This window comes from Colossoma macropomum, unplaced genomic scaffold, assembly GCF_904425465.1.
Source record: "Colossoma macropomum unplaced genomic scaffold, Colossoma_macropomum, whole genome shotgun sequence".
NCBI classification, from domain to species: domain Eukaryota; kingdom Metazoa; phylum Chordata; class Actinopteri; order Characiformes; family Serrasalmidae; genus Colossoma; species Colossoma macropomum.
Genome location: NW_023494794.1, coordinates 19,755,841 through 19,769,624, shown reverse-complemented (window position 1 = coordinate 19,769,624; position 13,784 = coordinate 19,755,841). Strand labels below are relative to the sequence as shown.

The following is a 13,784-nucleotide window of genomic DNA, read 5'->3' as shown; positions in this document are numbered from 1 at the left end:
TATATATATATATATACACATAATAACAATATGTTCCATATGTGTAATATTAATTACTATCCTGAATACTGAATATATGCATCTCCAGAATGGTAACTACCAGATAAGACAACAACCTTCTTAACTTTTAATATGAGTTAAACTATTATTTTATTTTATTCCAGGGAATGTCGGACAATTTTGATCCATGTTCACACAATGTAAAGGGCAGCTGCTGTGCTCAGAAGCTCAAATGATATTATTTTGATATGAAAGCAACCTAAGCATATGAAGCACCTACTTGAAATAAGATTTTTTTAAGTGTAAGCCTAACCCAAACCTTTACTTCAGTAATCAGTAAGAAGTGGCACTTTCAGTTTAAGAATATAAATGTAAATTTGGTCAAAAAACATTTACAAAGTCTATTGTAAAGACCATTTAGGTGGTCCTGATATTGTAGGTTACGCCTGTTATTCTCTGGTTTTCCTACAAATCTGGGACATTTGTGTGTTAAAAATGTACTAAAACACACACTTTTGTTTTTGCTCTTCGTCCTATTGTCCTGGCCTGGTCCTACTGCTATATTTCATTATAATGTGGCACTGAGACACTCTGAGATAAAGTATGTGCAGTCATTTTTGTACTTTTCCATCTTTTCTTCATCTTTTCCTTCTTTTTTCTCTGTTTCATTTGTCTGCTCCCATTTCACAGCTGTCAGTTTCAGACCGGGGTACTGTGTAGCTGTGTGTTGTAGGCTCATGCTGACTCCTCAGTGCCTCTGACAGAGTATGACAGCTCTTTTCTGAAGGGGTGCCGTGTTTCCATTGTGTAAAGTGCAGCACCTTTGTGCTCATGGCTCCTGGGATGGTGGGAGAGGGGGTGCTTTTTGGCTAGAGAACGTCTGAACGGAGAAAGCGACTGGGAACAACTCCCTGTTTTTTGTCCACAAAGAACACTCTGTGTCTGAGGTTCTAGTGCCACACACACACACAGAGGAACAATATGTTCTCAGAAGTTGTAGCATCTGTAGAACTACAAGGTGCTTAGTAGCTTCTCATGCTAGACCCTTCCAGAGCATTATGGGTTTTCTATTTCTATTTATAATATGTTTTATTTCTATTTTCAGCCAGTGGGAACATATCCTTGTGCATCTTCCCATTACTGTAATTAAGCTGTTTATAAATTGAGTAATTTGGATCAGAGACAAAATATGACAGCTCCACGTTGAGTTTATTACAGCGTCCATTCTTTCCAGAAGACTTGCTTTCAGTTTTTCTTTGACTCTGCAAGGATTTTTTCACACCTCCAAAGTTCAGTCTTAGAAGTTGGTTGCTTTTTCTGCATCTCAAAAAGTAATTCAAAACACATCCAGTGGTGTTGAGGTCTGGACTTGTTCTGAGAACACCAGCATCTTCCTTGTTTGATTTGCAAATTTTCTTCTTTTTTTGTCCATTTCCTTTTCTCAGTAAGAGCCTCTTGACAGCTACACATCCTTTCAGAACCACAGTGTTGATCTGTTGTCTCACAGTGGAAGGATGGACAGAAACACGTGTGGTTTTCCCTTTTTTTCCTTCAGATATGAAGCAAAAGCGGAGCTTGATTTTTTTCTCTCAAAGATGAAAGCTTTAAGTACTGTTTATCTGATGGGGACAGTTTTGGTGGTCTACCAGGTCTTCCACAGTTTTTAGGAGACCCGTTTTTTCTACTGCTTTTAATAGTTTCGGAAACTTTTTTTAATAGTAAGAAGAGTTTTAGGATTAAACAGGTGAAGGCACATGTTTTTTGTGTCAGCACCGCATTGCGTGAGATCAACACAGTGTGGGAAGTTTATCCAGAACCAGTTCCAGAAACCTTTGGTGTGTTGTTCTAAAGCACTGCTTGAAGAATAAATTCGTTAAAGTGGGATTTAAACATAATCTTGCTGATTTGTTTATAACTTGGGCGCTATGAGCACTATACTTAATATATAATGCTGTATATATTGTGTTTGGTGATAATGGCAGTTTGAGTCAGTTTCAGACTGTGGGGCAGATTGAGTTCAGACCGAAATACCAGGCCTGGTTGAAGCTGTGACCTACTCACTCGCCCGTTCTCTGGTGCTCTCTCTGTCAATAGTTACTCTTATTATATCACTATTTTCTAAGTACATTAAAAACAAATAAGAATATTTCTGAGGAAAAGTAACTCTAATTTTGAAAAAATGCACTACCTGTACGTTTGTCCCGTTTCCTTTGACAGGCCCTAAAACAAATGCCTTGAATACTGTCTTTAGCTGATGTAGTGGATGATAATTATGATGATGCTTGTGTTCCCTCAGGTGTCACTTCTCCACGTTTAAGCAGTGTCAGGAGTGGCTGAAGAGGCTAAACCGGGCTATAGCTCACCCCACCCGGCTGGAGGACCTGTTCGCTCTAGCATATCATGCATGGTGCCTGGGTGGCTGTGCTGACGACGAGGACCAGCACCTGCATTTGTGTAGACCAGGTACACATGTAGTCAGCTGACTGCTAATACTCTACTTCGAAGAACTTTTTCCCCCCAAAAGGTGGATTAAACACCTGACAGTCCACTTTGAATTCATTTTTTTCTGTGATGTCATGAAAACGAACTCTTTTACATCTATCCACCTATCAGGCCTGTAGCAGTTTGGCTCCACCCATTCATATTTAAATTTAAGCTCTGAGTGCTTTTTATATGAGGCACAATACAGGACTGCCAATCACAACAGAGCTCATTTATGTCAGTTCTAAAGGCACAGTAACAAAAAAATAGTGTTTACTTCTAACTAATAAAGTGAGGTTGGAAAATGGTCATGTAAAAATAAGTTGTGACCATTTTTGTTACATAAAACCACACAAATGTTCTAAGTATATATGGGCCTATTAATAATGTCTATGCTACTAAAATTGTTTGAACATACTCATGAGTCTGAATTAGGGATGCACCAATATGGGAGTCATAGGCTGATGTTCATATCTGATGTATTTCGTGCTATATTGATACATAAACATTTATAAACAGAGATATGAGCTAAAACCATGTAGCACTTATTTGTAGGGGGTTACAAATGCAGTAAAATGAATAAAATGCTGATATTTTGGCACAGCTCCTCAGCGTTGCATAAACATTCTGCTCCCCTGGAGTTCAGGAAATACGTCAGCAAATATCAGCTTGAAGTATCAGTCAAATTTAAACATCTGTCAGTTACCAATATTTTTTAAGCAAATATCTGGTGATACAGATATCCGATATCATCGTGTGTCTCTCTCTCTCTCTCAGGTGAACATGTTCGTCACAGGATGGAGATGGAGGTGAAGAGGATGTGTTTTGATATGCAGAACGCCTGGAGAGTGTCCGACATCAACAGCAACTACAAGTATGGGGCACACACAGAATACAAAACCAAAGCCAGGGCTCCTGTTTTCCTCAGTTGTCTGTGTGTGTATGTGTTTATACCCCTGCTGCCAGCTTCCTACTTGACCATTAGTTTGCTTTTGCTGAGGGAGACGGAAGAAGGGGGAGAAAAAAAGAATAGAGTGGATGAAAGGGAAAAGCACTGGTGTTTTGACTGGGCTGGAATTACTGTCCAACTCTGTTATTAGTTTGAGGCAGCAGTGATTATCATTTTAAAGGGACGGAGCAGTGGGGAAGGTTATTTGTGTGTGTGTGTGTGTGTGTGTGTGTGTGTGTGTGTGTGTGTGTGTGTGTGGTGAGACACCATAGAGGTGCTTAATTAAAGCAGGCCAGGACCTGCTGTGTTGTATGAGTCAGCAGCAGCACACCTCAGTCAACTGAGACCGGTGTATTTCTGTGTGTGTGTGTGTGTTGGTGGGTTGTGTTCCTGGTTTTTGTTTTCTCAGTGCATGTCTTTTTTCTCTCTCTCTCTGTGTATGTGTGTCTATATTTCCATCTGCCTGTGCCTGAACCTCCCTCAGGGCATTAAGCGATAGTGGAGATTCTGAACTAATTGAAGGAACGGTTGGCATTGAAGAGAAAGGGAAAAAACACAGATTGCAGCTGCAAGCAGCGGTGGAGAAAGATTTAAGTAAGGTAGAAAAAAAAACAAAAGTAGGGACAAAGTTAAGTTGTATTAAAGTAGCGATGGCTGAGAATGTTTGATGCAAACATGGCCAATAGTGTCACTTATCGTTTTTTGACCAAAAGAGATAAAAGGTTGATAATTTTGGCCAGGGTCAAATAGGTCTACAATTAAGTCTCAAAATCTAACACTTAGCAAACAATATGAATGGTAATAAAATGAAATAAAAGTGATTAAAATGCTGTTTGTTTTTTAGTGTAGACTCAGTTTAAGTAGGAGCAGAACAACAGTAAAACGCGGTCTGCTGCAGCTGTGTCCTCTAGCTCCCTGTTGGTTCTCTTACCCAACGTAGTGGTTATCAGCTTTGAAGCATCGTCAGCATTATATTAAATCAATAATGTAAATAAAGTGTCAAGTAAGGTAGAAAAGAACATTTTCTTTTGGTTACTACATTAAAGCGATAAGTGATTTAACAGTTCTTTTAACGGCTTCAGCGCATTTTCTGAGTCTGACCATTCAACCCATCCGTAGTAGTCCAGGCTGAAGCCTGCTCGCACACTGTATTTTGCTATGATAGAATATGTGATTGTAGGCCTCTTGATCAAATACAACTTTTGAACAGCTTTTAAAGTGATGCCTTCAGCTGATTATGCTGGGCAGTTCTCACAGGAAATCTATTGATAAATCAATGAGCAACAAACTAACAAAAGCAACAGCACAGTGCAAAGCTCCTCTTCTCCCTGCGGGTCTCCACTGAGCGAGAGGGGAAAAAAGTGTGGTTAATCGTGGTTGATTATTTGAATCATTTGAGAGCCCTAATAAAAATAATATTAAAAAATTAGAACGTACCCACCTCTCTGTGCTCAGATCTGGAGAGCGTTTTTTATGTTGATCGTCTACATTCTACTCTGCTGGTTCTTTACTTTGATATGTAATTAACTCAGACAAAGCTTCCACTCAGTGTACAGTAACATGTACATTATCACTGTGTAAATCATAATGATGTCCAAATGCTTTCAGTGTTGAGTTTTTGTGTTTGCATATTATTAAACTGACCATATCTTTACCTTCTCCCTTTGTGCTTCAGACTGTGTTCCAGTTATCCTCAGAAGCTGCTGGTGCCAGTGTGGATCACTGATAAAGAACTGGAAAGCGTAGCCTCTTTTAGGTCTTGGAAAAGAATCCCTGTAGTAGTGTACAGGTAAGACCTGCACACACAGTTACACAGAATGTGATGTGAATGGGACATTTTCCAGTGCCATATCTTTACTGAACAAATGTTTGTAGCAGGCATGGTCATTCATGGAAAAAGAATGTGTAACCATTTATATTTACTAACTAAGGAACCTCCTTTATTAGCAGTAACCTCAACCAGATGTCCAAAAAATTATACCATTGCTCTCCTCTGTCAACAGAACGTTGTTCCGGTAGTGCTGTTTGTTGTTTTTTTTAAGAGCAGTGGTTTCCTCCATTGTAATCTCTTGTGAACACCACTCTTATTATTATAGTTTTTCATACAGTAGAGTGAACACTGGTGTTATCGAGTGCATGAGATGCCTGCGAATCCTTTGCTGTCACCTCAGAGCTCTTTACTGCTTCTTTGAGGATTCTTTTGTGATCTTTGTAGCACGTCTACTCATAGAGAGTCTTCTGCCTGATTTATTTAGGCCCATAGCTCATCTGTGTTCCTCTGAAATCTCTTTTGATCAAGCATTTTACATTTAAACAACAGTGCAGAATCCTGCGTTGAACATCCGGTACCCACTCTTGTGCGGGTTCGTCTTTCAAACTGGACAGATCCAACATCCAAGAGTAGGAACACTCATTATCCCAGAGGTTCACATACAGAAGATATGGCAGTGTAAAATGTGCTTCATGCTTGTTAAATAAGGCATGAAGGTATGATGACAATAATAGACAATTCACTGACATCCTCTAAAGACGCGTCCTTCAGTTTTGACTGAGTTCTCTTTGAATACCCTTTCAGTCATCAGGGTTATCCGTTGGGGGAAGGTGTCCGAAGCACCACCCCAAATTACAAAATGTTCCTCCACACGTTGTATGCAATTACACTTTTCCACCAGAGAGGTGGTGAACCAGTTAAGATGTGTCTGATGTTTTGGAGCTACAAGACTAATGTAGCTAAACAAATGATGGAAGCTATATCCTTAGTCCAAGTCATCATACACTTGATTCAAACCGCTTTAAAGTAATCTCAAATAGACTCACTTACGAAGTTTTCGTAAAAAAAGTGAAATACTGTTACATGTGAAAAAAAATGGACACAACTTGCATAGCTAAAAACAGTACCAGCATGCTTTTTCACCTATTTTTATTCGTCCATACTTTTGTCCTTGTTTACAGATGTATGTTGTGCAAAGGAATCGAGGGGACATTGTATACCTTTCATTTTCTGTAGAGCAAACATTTTAAATACACAAAGTATCACATTTAAGAGCTGCTCGTGTGTATATGTGTGTATATATTCCTCTCTCTTTTTCTATGTCAGGCACCAGAGGAATGGGGCAGTAATAGCACGTTGCAGTCAGCCAGAGATCAGCTGGTGGGGTTGGAGGAACACCGAGGATGAATATTTGGTGACCTCCATTGCTAAAGCCTGCCTGTTGGACCCGGGGTCCAGGGCCGCCTGCACACCCGCCTGCCGGCCACGTGGAGATGGACCTGACTCATCTGACAGCGACTTTGGTAAGACACCGACAAGTGATATATTCACTGGCCTCAAGACTAGGGTTCTGTTTGGTTTCAGTTTAGGTTTACATGACTAGCATGTCGCTGGCATGCACATACTTTCAGACCACTGGCATGAGGGATGGTTAAAAGAGGAAAATTAATTTCAGTATAATGTAATGCTATACATTGATCTTTTATGGCTGACTGAGTTGTTTGATCATTTGAGCAAAAAAGGTAAAGTGTTTTCTGTCGGATGTCTACAAACTTCAGTACTGTACAAAAGTCTGGGACCACATTTCATTTCTTTCATTTCCAGTCAAAACAGCAATTAAGTACGAGTTGTTCGTTTTTCATCATCAGGAAAAAGCAGAAAACAAATTTAACAGAAAATCACACAGAAGCAATAACTAAATCAAATTTTTTGAGTGTCTTATGTGTCCACATTTTGCCTTTATTGCAGCACACCCCCAACGTTCAGTCTTAGACGTTTGTTGCATTTTCTTCTTCTCACCGTCCAAGTAATCCCAAACACATTCAGTGATGTTGAAGTCTGGACTCTGGAGTGGTCAGCCCATTTTTCGGAGAACACCAGCTTCTTTGTTTAATTTGTACATTTTCTTTGTCTGGCTATTTCTTTTTCTCTGACCGTTTCCTGGCAGCTACACATCTTGTCAGACTCACAGCGTTGAGTTGTCTCACAGTGGAACAATGGACAGAAACATGATTTTTTTCAGATCTGCAGCAAGAGTGGAGCTTGATTTTCTCCTATACATCAGTTCCATCAGTTCTCTTTCATGGTTTTTAGTAGTCCAAAAATGTAAACTCCTTTGTTTTTTGTTGTTTTGTTCCTTTTTTTTCAAACTTACTTTCATTTGACTCTTCCTTCCTTATGCAACTAGATTATTTTTATATTTATTCTCCTCAAAAATATCTCCAGAAAAATGAATAATTTGTATTTAATGGCTGTTTTGACTGGAAATTTCAGTTGAAGGATGATCTCTGGCTGTTGCGCAGTGCTGTACTTCGGATCTTGTTGATTGTAAACAGTGACAGTTCCATTTTTGTATGGAGAAATCCCCTTCCATTATAAGCAATGCATTCGGATATTAGAGGCCTAGTGTTGGGGAGATGTGCTCTGTCTCTTTCTTGCTGTTGAGTGTTCAGTAAATGAGCGACATGAATAGACGGAAGTCTAAGCCAAGAATCTGCCCGAGTACCATTAGTTCTGGTTATAGCATAGAATCAGCCTCAGTTAATTCTCTAATGGTTCCAGTTCTCTTGGACAATAATAGCATATAGCCTATTCAGGCAAACATAACCACTTGGTGGAGAGCCATTAGTAATTAGTTGCTGTCTCACACACACATGCAGATAGTCACACACTCTTTTTGGAGCAGAAGATAAATGGTTTCCAGTTTGATGCGGATGCAAGACCGCGAAGTAGCAGTGGCTCTTTTGTTTTTTACCATGTTTGCACACTGGTGGCCAAGAATAGTGGGGCGTGTTATGGGAAAGGTCGTCTGTGTAGTCTAGCGCTCACACATACACACAACAGTTGGTCACTTTCTCTTTCACACAATGCATTTTGCAGTTACGGGAATGAGGAAATTAGACATTGCATGAAGTCACAGAGTGTGTCGATGCCGGATGTCGCCACTGGTGTTCATACCTTAATTAAAACAATGGTTTGGAATTTTGGACATAGCTGCTCCATCTAATTACCTTCTTTAGAAGTCCTCGATTGGCTGCATGAGATGCATTAGTGTTGGGTAAAGAAGGGGGCAGCACGTTGGTTGTAGGTTGAAACTAAACTCACCAGGAAGAGGTTGGTGACCACTGTATTAAACTATTCATTTGTTTAAGTGGAAAAATGGAGTTACGAGGTTTTGATGTTGACAGTATGCTGTGTCTTGCATAAAGGCATCAACATGCCTTTTAATGAATTTTCTCAACTGCATGAAAAGCCAAGTGTAAACACCCCCAGAACCCATTTTCAGATTACGATCAGGTCACTCAAACCACATTTAGAGATGGTCAAAGAAGTATCTTGACCACATTTCAAAGTCTAAACAGAATGTATTTTCATTATCCATTTACTACATGAGCAGAAAAGCTGTTATCCTAACTGGGGGGAAGAGGATGAACAAAATGGCAGTGATATGTGTTGATGTACTTCTTTTATACTGAGAAAGGACAACTGGATCTCATCTGGTCATACAGGGGGTACATTTTAGTGAAAAGTGTAAATGGAATCCGGCCAAAGTTTGTCCAGATATGATCCAGACAGGAAACAAGGATTGTAATGCAAGGTGTAAACAGTGTCACAACCATAGAATTGATTCATTTTGTTTCGCCTCGATATATTCATTTTACACCTTAACATTTACAGCATTAAACATTCAAACTTACAACAAAGCATTAATGAAAGTACATGTAAGTTATAAATCACTGCTATGTTTGGGTACTTACTAATTAAGTATAATTAAGTAAATTAGCTGCAGTGGCAATGTGTCTATGTGGTTATGGCGCCAGACAGCTCCTCTGCAGTGGTCATCAGAAAGAGCTTCTATTGATTTTGCTAATGCATTCTCTCTCTCTCTCTCTCTCTCTCTCTCTCTCTCTCTCTCTCGCTCTCGCTCTCTCTATCTCTCTCTCTCTATCTCTCTCTCTCTCTCTCTCTCGCTCTCTTGCACTCTCTCTCTCGCACTCTCTCTCTCTCTCTCTCTCTCTCTCTCTCTGTGTCTTTCTATTCTTTCTCGTCTTATCTGTCTCTTTATTTCTATACTTTCTCTCTTTTTTTCGTCTCTCTCTGTCTCTCCCAGACTCGTCTCTGACAGGCGGTCCTGGTCCTGATGCCAGCGCTGCACCACAGAAGCTGCTGATTCTGGACGCGCGCTCTTACACTGCTGCAGTGGCCAACCGCGCCAAGGGTGGCGGCTGTGAGTGTGAAGGTAAGTGCCAGCCTCTCTCCTCACTACCCTCGCTGCCTTGCCGCAGCCCAGTCAGGGGGCACCTCTCCTGGGTGGAGATGTGTTTGCATGCTGCTGCGCTGTGGACGACCTCCTAGGGCCCTATGATTCATTAACTGTCGGGCTGGTATGACACTGCATGTGATACAAGTAAACACAGTGGTTTCACTTTAATGAAATAATTTTAGCACAAGTACAACACAGACTGTTTTTTCAGTATTTAGTTTGTCCACTCTTTGCCTGTATTACTGCTTTCATTCTTTTCAGGACATTTGCTTTATTTGACCTGAAATTCAACAAATGAGGGATGGTCTCTGATGTTACTGGATGTAGTATTATTATTATTATTATTATTATTATTATTATTATTATTAATTAATTTATTTATTTATTTTTTGGCCAGAAAAGTTTTTAGGCTCTCTTTTCAGATGTAGATATCTCCCCAAAATGCTTTACCAAAATAATCAAAACATGGTGAGATTTCATGATTCACTGAAGTCTTTCCTAAACAGTTGTAATCTAATTGAATTGTTGTTAGATCAGACATTCGCGACTCCTCTTAGTGATTTTGAGCATTGCTTATGAGTGTATCTGTCTGTCTTTCTGGCTGTAGAATACTATCCAAACTGTGAGGTTATGTTCATGGGCATGGCCAACATCCACTCCATCAGGAACAGTTTCCAGTCTCTGAGAGCAGTTTGCAGTCAGATTCCTGATCCTGGCAAGTGAGTATGCAATACTAACCAGTGATCTTTACACTCACCTCTGTCACATGTGCTCTCAGGCATATTACATCTTTAAGGCTTATCATTCAGTAGCTACATTGAAAATGCTGAAGAATGACTGAGTTATAGAGATGAGAAATGGAAGCGTGGACCCGTCAGCAGGTCCTGGCCTTTTGAGGGATTTGTATCTTTTCTTCTGTTATCCTCATTTCTGAGTGTATCTCCCTGTACTCTTCCTGTTATGTTTACGTTTAACCCTTGTGTGGTGTTTGTGGTTTTGTAACTTTTTTTCCCCAATCAATACAGCCATAACAATTTATGTAAAAATACCAAATGTTTAAAAATCACAGGTGGCCAGTGTAGGGTTCTCCTTTAGCAGCTGTAGCCAGTCAGCAGCCTGTCCATGTTGTCCACACACAAACACACACACACACACACACACACACACACACACACACACACTACAGCAGGCCATGTAGGAGGAGAACAGAGTGAAGGACACAGCACCTCCACACTTTTATTCCTCACAGGTTCACCCCAACACCACCTGTGTAATATAAATGTGTGGGGGGTGAACAGTGTGAAGTCATTGAAAATGTGTTACTTTATATGTTCTTCACAGAAAATGAGCCAAGGAATCTGATGTTGAAATAATGATAAATCACATAATTTCTTTCTTTTGGTGAACATTAAAAAAGGGTCCCACAGACCCCAATACCACACAAGGGTTAAGAAATCAAAGTCGTTGGACTAGTTTGGTGAATGGTAATACAACTGTTGTTTTGTTATTAGTTTGTTTTTTTACCACTCTTTATCCCTCTTAGCCCCTTACACAACCACACTTGGACTCGTTTTCTGTTTTGGACTTGTTAATGACATCACATGCCCAGTGACAGGCTATATATAGAGTGAGCTCTATGTACAAAGTTGATTCTGCATTGCTTTCCCGGTTTAAAATAGACCCACACGGGCATGGTTCAGAAGTAACTGGGTCAAACTAAATTGAGCACAGAGACCCTGATGTGTCCCTGATGGGTCACCATTATGCGTCTCCATTATATAATCTTTCATTTTGGACTATTAGCTGGGGTGTAGATCCATGTAACTGGGTGAAAAAGTCATGCATACATAGTAGATCTAATTCTTCATTGCATACTATTATCAGAGATATTCAATTCCTACTTTCAGTTTAGTAAATTAAGCATTTATAAAGTCCTAATACTTAATGTCACTTCCCCTGCCCAGCTGGCTGTCTGCACTGGAGAGCACTCGTTGGCTGCAGCACCTGTCTGTCATGCTGAAAGCAGCCACTTTGGTGTCTTCTGCGGTGGAGAGGGAGGGGCGTCCAGTGCTGGTCCATTGTTCTGATGGGTGGGACCGCACCCCTCAGATTGTGGCCCTTGCCAAGATCCTGCTGGACCCCTACTACAGAACCATTGAGGTGAGGGAACTACAAGAGGAAACGAGTTGTGGGGGTACGGTCATCTTTTTCCAAGCACAAACACGGTCATCTTTTTCCAAGCAGTTTTATTTCAAGTTTAGGGAAGGCTTCCAAGCGCAAGCTGAAAAAGTTAGATGAGCAGTTCCCAATCTGGTCCCCAGGGCCCCCCAAATCGTCCATATTATTGCTCCACTTTAACTCAAAACACATAGGGAAGAAAGTAAAAATGTGGACCATCTGGGGTCTTAAGAACGGGGTGGAAACAGCTGGGCTAGATGAATGGTGAATCCTTTAAAATATTGTTGCTGCTTTTGTTTTTATCTAGTAAAAACTCTGCAGAACATTATGTAAGAAAACAAACAATACTATGAAAGAAAGAACACTTTATACAACACCAGCCACTGACCACCGTCCTTCTGATTATTTTGAACTCCATTTCTGACCACTTCCCACTGATTTTCTGTGTCTCACAAATGTTTGAGTCTTTTTCTCACTTGCTTTTGTTTGCCCTGTTCCTGTAGGGTTTTCAGGTATTAGTCGAGACAGAGTGGCTGGACTTCGGTCACAAGTTTGCAGACCGCTGTGGTCACGGGGAGAATGCAGAGGACGTTAACGAGCAGTGTCCAGTCTTCCTGCAGTGGCTGGACTGCGTCCATCAGCTCCTCAAGCAGTTCCCCTGCCTGTTTGAATTCACTGAGGCCTTTCTGGTATGTGGCCCACCCATCCATTAATCCATCCATTTATTAATTTCATTCATCTTCCCATCCATCTGCTGTATCTTCTCATCATCATCCTTTTGTCCATTTGGTGTCTCATGTTAGCGTCATTCATCAACCGAAATTCATCAATGCTTTATTCATTTATTCATTCATTCTTTTACTTGATCATTGTTCATCAGTCCATATAGAGTGTCACCATGAATTGGTAAATCTTTGTAGCTGTTATAAAGGGTCTGATATATATACATTTTTCTATTAATTAATCTGTATAATCACTTCTTGAGTGCCAAAACAATCTAATGTAGTCATTGCTTGTGCACAGGTGAAGCTAGTGCAGCACACATACTCATGCCTGTACGGAACGTTCCTGTGCAATAATGCTCGCGAGCGAGAAGCTCGAAATGTCTACAAGCGGACTTGCTCCGTCTGGTCCCTGCTCCGCAGTGGCAACAAGAACTTCCAGAATTTTCTCTACATCCCCTGCCATGATATGGTAAGTTTGAAAAATGCACAAAAACATTGTCTACAAATGACAAACTTCACCTTTTATTCAATCAAAGACATTCTCGTCTTCTCATTTTCAACGCAGAGAATGATCTATCTGTCTGTTTTGCTTTGAACGTTATTATAGTGTAATTTCAGAAAAGCTGAAAGGTGCTCCATGCTCCTGCAGCAGCAGGATAATTCCTGTTTCTCTGCTTGGAATGTTAATGAAATCCCTTTGGGGCTCAAAAAAATTGAAAACATGCAGTCAGAAAGCTCAAAATCCAGTTCATGAGTGTAATAGTGGCCCACATTTTTACTTGGCAGTTTAATTGACTGAAGAAGAGGAAGGCTAACTATTAGTAGAGAAATGTTTATATTAATCTTCTTGATCTCTCTTGGCATCAGTTAGACTTCACAGAAAAGAATGTAGCTGAGTTATTCAAAGAAGGTGACCTCTCATGACCTTTAACCTCTGTGGCAGGTTCTGCAGCCAGTGTGTCACACGCGAGCGCTGCAGTTGTGGACCGCTGTTTACCTGCCCACCTCATCCCCTTGCACAGCAGCTGAAGACGCCATGGAAATCTACATAAGCCCCTCCTCCCAGGGGGAGGAGCTCACCTCTCGCTCACTTGATAGGTCAGTATGCCTGTCATTCCTGTTATTAAATGTGATTGAAGAGTTTTCCATTTTTAATGATTTTGGTGGGGTTTGTTTGGCTTCTAAAGTGAGTTATGG

General features: G+C 40.5%; 1 protein-coding gene across 9 annotated transcripts in view; it reads left to right on the top strand.

Annotated features, from left to right (window-relative positions):
* mtmr4 (myotubularin related protein 4) overlaps positions 1 to 13,784 on the top strand; it is a 96,640-nt gene that overhangs the window by 77,101 nt on the left and 5,755 nt on the right. For all 9 annotated transcript variants that reach the window (XM_036580512.1, XM_036580511.1, XM_036580510.1 and 6 more), the window contains 10 exons: positions 2,297 to 2,463; positions 3,259 to 3,355; positions 5,106 to 5,219; positions 6,528 to 6,724; positions 9,532 to 9,660; positions 10,292 to 10,403; positions 11,649 to 11,844; positions 12,366 to 12,551; positions 12,886 to 13,056; positions 13,531 to 13,685. In XM_036580512.1, coding sequence (XP_036436405.1) covers positions 2,297 to 2,463; positions 3,259 to 3,355; positions 5,106 to 5,219; positions 6,528 to 6,724; positions 9,532 to 9,660; positions 10,292 to 10,403; positions 11,649 to 11,844; positions 12,366 to 12,551; positions 12,886 to 13,056; positions 13,531 to 13,685 — 1,524 coding nt within the window. The remainder of the gene's footprint in view (positions 1 to 2,296; positions 2,464 to 3,258; positions 3,356 to 5,105; positions 5,220 to 6,527; positions 6,725 to 9,531; positions 9,661 to 10,291; positions 10,404 to 11,648; positions 11,845 to 12,365; positions 12,552 to 12,885; positions 13,057 to 13,530; positions 13,686 to 13,784) is intronic.